The sequence below is a fragment of the Aedes aegypti genome, chromosome 3, assembly GCF_002204515.2.
Source record: "Aedes aegypti strain LVP_AGWG chromosome 3, AaegL5.0 Primary Assembly, whole genome shotgun sequence".
NCBI lineage: Eukaryota > Metazoa > Arthropoda > Insecta > Diptera > Culicidae > Aedes > Aedes aegypti.
Genome location: NC_035109.1, coordinates 107,629,115 through 107,635,177, shown reverse-complemented (window position 1 = coordinate 107,635,177; position 6,063 = coordinate 107,629,115). Strand labels below are relative to the sequence as shown.

Here is a 6,063-nt window from a genome sequence, read left to right as displayed (position 1 = left end):
GAAAATACAATCTAGAACAAAAACGCAGTTATTGAAACACTTTATAAACTACGTCATATTTATTATTAATTGTTATATCAATATCGACTTAAATGCATTAAAATTTCATCTAGATAGCGAAGTGTAGGCATTTTAATTTTAAAAATTATTATAAAATCATAGCTCTTGTGAACTGTATTATATAAAACTAAACAGAACTGAATAAAGATTTTACAAAAAAAAAGGTTTACCTGCATGGATATTCCACAAAAATTGTGATAAGATTCCCCTTGGGAGCACCTGCAAACACTCAATTTCAGAATCGCAGCTTGACGCAATGTCGAGAAGAGACGTCGGTTTTTGAGCTTTTGGTAAATGCTTTCTCGATATTATCGTCTACAACTTTGTGTAAAAGAGTCACTGTGGACTTTCCAGATTGGTATGCATGTTGATTCTCATGAAGAGGCATGTTCACCAAGTAGATATCACGGATGTGATGACCGGTATTGTAAAAGGTAAGAAGAACTTCTAGAAGTTGTTGAACGTAACTTGTTAACGAGCACAGAAAGTGATATCTCTTCAATAAATATTACAATGATTGTATTCCCTTTAAGTATGCTCCAAAATTATGGATATTTATCATGACTCGCACTGTGTGACTAATCTTTCTTCTTATCATACTCTACCTTAATGCTACCGTGCTTCAACGACGTTGTCTTCATTCGTTCTAGCACCTCGCTGTACGCTGGGGCCAACGGTTTCTGGACCACATCGCGATACTCGTAATCCTTTTCTGGGTCGAGCTGCAATTTGGAATAGAAGTTTAATAGTATCTGGTGTCTAAATTAAACATTGAATATTGTCTCACATTCAAGCTATAGGACATATCCGAATCATATCCGCGCAGGTCCCCGCAAACGATGAACGGAATAATGGACCGGTTCACCTCGGATTCCGTCTCGCTGGCTATTTTCTGCACGTCATCCAACATGGGGTTGATCATCTGCGGATTGTAACCCTCCGGGGGCTTATAGCTCTGGCACACCACGAACGCTTCGATGCTGGAATTTCGCGAACTGGCCGGTTTGGCAATTGAGACCTTCTCGAAAAAGATCCGCAGCTGCGAGTACAGCAAAGTGGTGTCCTTTCCGCGGAAGATTTTTGCGATAAACGTGCCCCCTTCCGTCAGTACGTGAGTTGTTATATTGAGTGCCGCCAGCAAAAGCTGCGATTGAATGTACTCGTCGATGTCGTGCAAGCCGGTCACATCCGGGGCCCCATCGCAGATCACCAGCTGGGCTTTCTGTCCATTGCCGAACTGTTCGATGATTGCATTGGCTGTGCTCAGTTTGGTAATGTCGCCTTGCAGCTGGGTAACTCCTGGCAAAGGTGCCATGGCTTGTAGATCGACGGCAATGATTTTGACATCGTCGGCTTCCTTGTCACGGTTTTCGTACAGCTTTTTCGAAAGAACCTGGCTCCAGCTTCCCGGGGCGGCGCACAGGTCCACTGCCCGGGTGACACCTAGTATGGGAGAGTAGAATTGCATTTATTAGATGGAATCTAAAAACATCGAGCATCGAGGAAAACCAGGAATACAAACCTTCGAAAATGTTGAACACTTCGTCGATGTGGATCAACTTAAAAGCGCTTCTGGCACGCCATCCTTCCTCCTTAGCCAATCGATAATAAATGTCCCGTTTATCTTTACTAGTTTTTCCCATTATTGCACAAAATACTTATTTATGATAGTGGAAAAATCTAAAAACTATTGATTTTTACGCAGCTTCCACGCTAGAAGACTGCACTGAACATAAAGCGAAAGAATTGTTTACAGCGAAACGTCATAATTTCCTCAGAGCTGTGCCCGCTTGGCGGCGCCTTGATTGGTTAATTTCATTTCGACTAGCCCAGATAGGGTAAAGCGGGGAAAGGCGAGCTAAACTCACAGGTAGCTCAATCTGTCAGATTCCTCATTCAGCCATTTTAAAATAAGAAGTTACAGCTGGCGAGTTTGTTTTTGTTTTAAACTTATACCATCGTTCATAGTTTCTAGGAATAAAGTCCAAAAAATCATTAGTTTTGACGAGGTTTGCTTACTAGGCACATACAGTGACTCAATCTCATTTTCGTATGGGGCACTGTTTTCATATCAATTTGGTATAAATCTATTAAATGGTGCATGGACTTCGATATATTGCGGTTATTTTGAAAATTTTCCGTTCTGCGGTAGCCGCCAAGTTCTACCGCAGCTGTCACAGTTCTACCGTAGGCTTGAGAATCATTGCATCATTGAACGAAACCATCTAATCAAAGTATGCTTGTAGAGTTCGCAGCTTTGAAAAAATATCCGCAAACAACAGTCATCAGCGTGGTTTACAAGGTAACATCGCAGCCGATCGATGATGCTTTGGGAAAACCAGTAATGTGACAGCTGCGGTAGTTTTCTGTTCAACCGTAGAACGAAAAAATATCTCTAAAATTGCAATACTTTATCAATAATGAAGGTTATAGGTGTCATCTATTGTTTGGCAATGACAAACTGTTTATATTGGTTTAGCAAACTGTATTCATTTGCTTAAATCTTTGGAATAATGGAAAAGTATTGAGATTGTGTCTATAATTGACTCAATTCCATATCCGTACACCTAACAAAAAAGAAATATACAGCATTCAAAACTAATTTTTAATGGACTAGATGATTACTTAAGCTCTTCGTTGTGTTGTTCAGATGCAGTAGAATACATTGGGAAAATTTAAAAGCGGACATATTTGAAACTTAAGTAAATTTAAGGAAAATACCAGTTTTCCCATGTTTTTTGCTAAAATATTCGGTAAGTCGAACAATAAATTGCATTTTTTTCCATATCACTTCCTTAAGTATGATAACTGCGAATATTGCACAAGTTTCAAAAATATATAATCAGTTTTAGAGTAGCTAGGAGTGGATATCGACAGCTTATACTTTTGAATCTTAGGTATTGACTTCGCAGCACCAAACCGTAATCGCGCCTGCTCATGAGGTGCGAACTTTTCTAGATGCGAAGCTAATGTCAAAGTCGAAACAATGGCTCGGCGCGCCGCGGCGGCTGTGAACACTCCGGGCGGCTTTCACGAATGTAAATAAACGGCTTAACAGATCTCTTACACACTATGTCAATAATGACGAAAATGAAATAAATGTTGTGCAACTTGAGATAATTACGTTTCATATGTACATATAAATTTCACTTTAAAAGGGTTGCATTTTCATCAATTATTATTCGTAGGTCTCTAGTCTGCCTGAAAATATGAATCAGTGATGTGAATTCCCAACTATTCAGCTGTTTATGGTGTAAGAAATTAGCAACGTTTTTATACTATGTAGTGAGTAATTTTCTTTCAACGTGCAATTAAGTTCGCAGCTTCCAAACTGAGCTGAGATCGCACTTTGGATTAAGGCAAAAAATACAATAGTATAACATTTATAACAAATCCAAAACCAAAAATTTTAGTCAATTTCTTTATGTTTGGCTCCTAAATGTATATACATAATCCATAGTTAATGTTCCTATCAAAACATTGCGTAATTATCATTTATAATTTACATTTTACTACCAAACATGATTATAGAGATTTAAAGAATAAATATTATTGCCATAACCGCAACACAAACGTTTTTTAAAATGATGAAAACAACAGGATATATTCTATTAAATAGTATAATGCTATCTGCTCATTCAAGTTATTTTGTATTTTTCTTATTAAATCAATAAATTGCAAAATAGGATGCTATTTTGAATATAATTTGAATATTATTTCAAAGATAATTGAATATTACGATGACATCAATTATGTGGAGGTAAGTACAGCGTAGTTTAGGGTACTTTATAGTAAAACAAAGTTCGTAGTTCAAATTATTTATACAGACAAATTCAAAATTAACATTTACCTGTTGGTTAGAATAAAAATTTGGTTTACATTGATTAAAAATATCATTTTAGAAGAGTTTTGAATTTATGGCACAACAATTTTCTGAACTCAAGAGGGATAAAAACTGTTTATGATTTCTGTAAACTATATATATTTCAACTAAATTTCTATCAGAGCTTACGAGTATAATCTATAGATTGGATCCAATGACAAAAATAAACGTTATTGTTCGAATTATAGGATTAAATAGCAAAAATCATTGGAAAACTGGCATTTCTCATAACTTTACCTAAATTTCATGTATGTCCACTAATAAATTGTCCAAATGTATTTCACTACATCTGAACATCATAATAAAGCATTTCAGTAATCAAATAGAGCTTCTAAATTTAGTTTTGAACGTTGTGCGTATGAATCTTGGTAGGTGTACGAATATGGAATTGGGTGAATTTTAGACATCAATTCAATACTTTTCTATTAATCCAAAGATGAATGTAAATGGAAACATTTTGTGACTGACAAACAATAGATAACACCTGTTACCTTCAATGTGGATAAAGTATTTGTAGCTCAATACTTTATTTAATAGTTTTTTACTAGCTTGATGTGCAAACAGTATCCTGTACGAATATGAAATTGGGCCACTGTAGGTTGAGTATTTATTTTTCATTTCACTATTTTCTCTCTATTCCATTATTCATTCCTGGAGCAGGACATTATAAAGTATAGAACATTTATTTTCCACTCACACATAGGTACACATTTCCGGCATTCCTTTGCCAACTTTTTTGACTTGTGGTAACACTGAAACGAACACTGAACAGTCCATGCTTCGTCTGCCAGTGTTCTGTATGAAAACATATTTCACTTACATATCTTCAACACCGGAATAAATGTATTTTTTAATTAAACACACACTAACACCGACACACAGGCTAATGGACGCAGGAGAAAATTTTCACTTCACCATGTTTGTTGTTGTCAACAATCTCTAACAACCTTATAGAATCGGTAGAGTGAAAACCAGTATAAACAAACTCGCCAGCCAGCTAGCTCGCCAGCTGTCACTTCCACCTTCCCCGCTGCTAACCACACCTCGCACCCACTGACTGCTTAGATTGCTAAACCTGTCAATATAAAAACCTTGCTCACGTCCAATGGACTTATGCACGGGTTCACTATGGACCGATGCACGAGTTCATTAATTTGACGTTTGAGCGGTGCCGTATTCACTTGTTGCCATGGTCACATAAATATCACATAAGTCTATGGTGATACTGCTCCTTTTATATCAATTAGTGGTAGCTTTAGGAGAATATCGATCACCCTGCTTTTACGCGTCATCAGGCATACTGCAAGGCAGTCATCTGGGTCCGTTGATTTTCCTTTTGTATATTAACGACGTGCACTTTGTTGTGGAAGGGCGTCGACTGACGTTCACTGACGACCGAAAAATGTTTCTGCGAATATGCTCAATTGCCGATTGCCGTTATCTCCAGGACCAGATAAACGTCTTCGCTGGATGGTGTGATCTCAACCGACTAGTCGTCAATCCAGCAAAGTGCTCCGTAATCACATTTTCACTCCATCCGAGTTACGAGAGCCGCTGAATTTTTGAACCCATTCAGTCGAGGAGTTTATTTACTTTCTTGAGTGAAACAGCACACTTAGCTTAAAAATTAAAATTAAATGCATACAGAAATGGTACATTTTAAAGGTTTGTCCGGAAGCATGTCTTGATTGTCCCACCCAGGTCATAAGTAGTTGTATCATTTTATTATCAAAGTATTGAGTAAAATGATAGAGAATGTGAATTTTTGAATGCGTTTTTCTTTAAGTTTTGAGCATGCATGCGAAAAATAAATGAAATGTGAGTGTTACTTACATAGATTTGATAGAGTTATCGAGATTTTTTTCTTTTTTTTTGTATTTACGACTTTGCACTTCAGCTGATTTCCAACACCTTGGGGTTTATTCATAAATTTCATAACGCCAAAAATGGTCATTTTTGACACCCACCCACCCCCTCGTAACGCTTTTTGTACGAATATTCTACAAATTTTGTATGAGCTGTATCGCCTCAAGGACACTCACCCATTCCCTAGAGCGTTATGAAATTTGCGAATGGGCCCTTGACATATCTCTTTTATCGTACAAAATCAAAACAAAACG

The 6,063-nt window shown here is 37.1% G+C and overlaps 1 protein-coding gene across 1 annotated transcript; it reads right to left on the bottom strand.

Annotated features, from left to right (window-relative positions):
* Positions 1-562: 562 nt before the first annotated feature.
* LOC5570154 (putative tRNA (cytidine(32)/guanosine(34)-2'-O)-methyltransferase) lies at positions 563-1,821 on the bottom strand. Its single transcript, XM_001658906.2, has 3 exons — positions 1,583-1,821; positions 848-1,503; positions 563-782 (listed from the first exon to the last, which is right to left on the bottom strand). Exons 1-3 carry the CDS (start codon positions 1,701-1,703, stop codon positions 639-641), a joined length of 921 nt encoding a protein of 306 aa, XP_001658956.1. The 5' UTR covers positions 1,704-1,821; the 3' UTR covers positions 563-638.
* Positions 1,822-6,063: the final 4,242 nt, after the last annotated feature.

What these genes read in the sequence shown, in the direction of transcription:
- LOC5570154 (XM_001658906.2), bottom strand. Translation starts at nt 1,703, where the DNA reads ATGGGAAAAACTAGTAAAGATAAACGGGACATTTATTATCGATTGGCT. An exon ending in AGTGTTCAACATTTTCGAAG is followed by an intron (nt 1,504 to 1,582) that starts GTTTGTATTCCT and finishes CTCCCATACTAG; the next exon opens with GTGTCACCCGGGCAGTGGAC. An exon ending in ATATGTCCTATAGCTTGAAT is followed by an intron (nt 783 to 847) that starts GTGAGACAATAT and finishes TCCAAATTGCAG; the next exon opens with CTCGACCCAGAAAAGGATTA.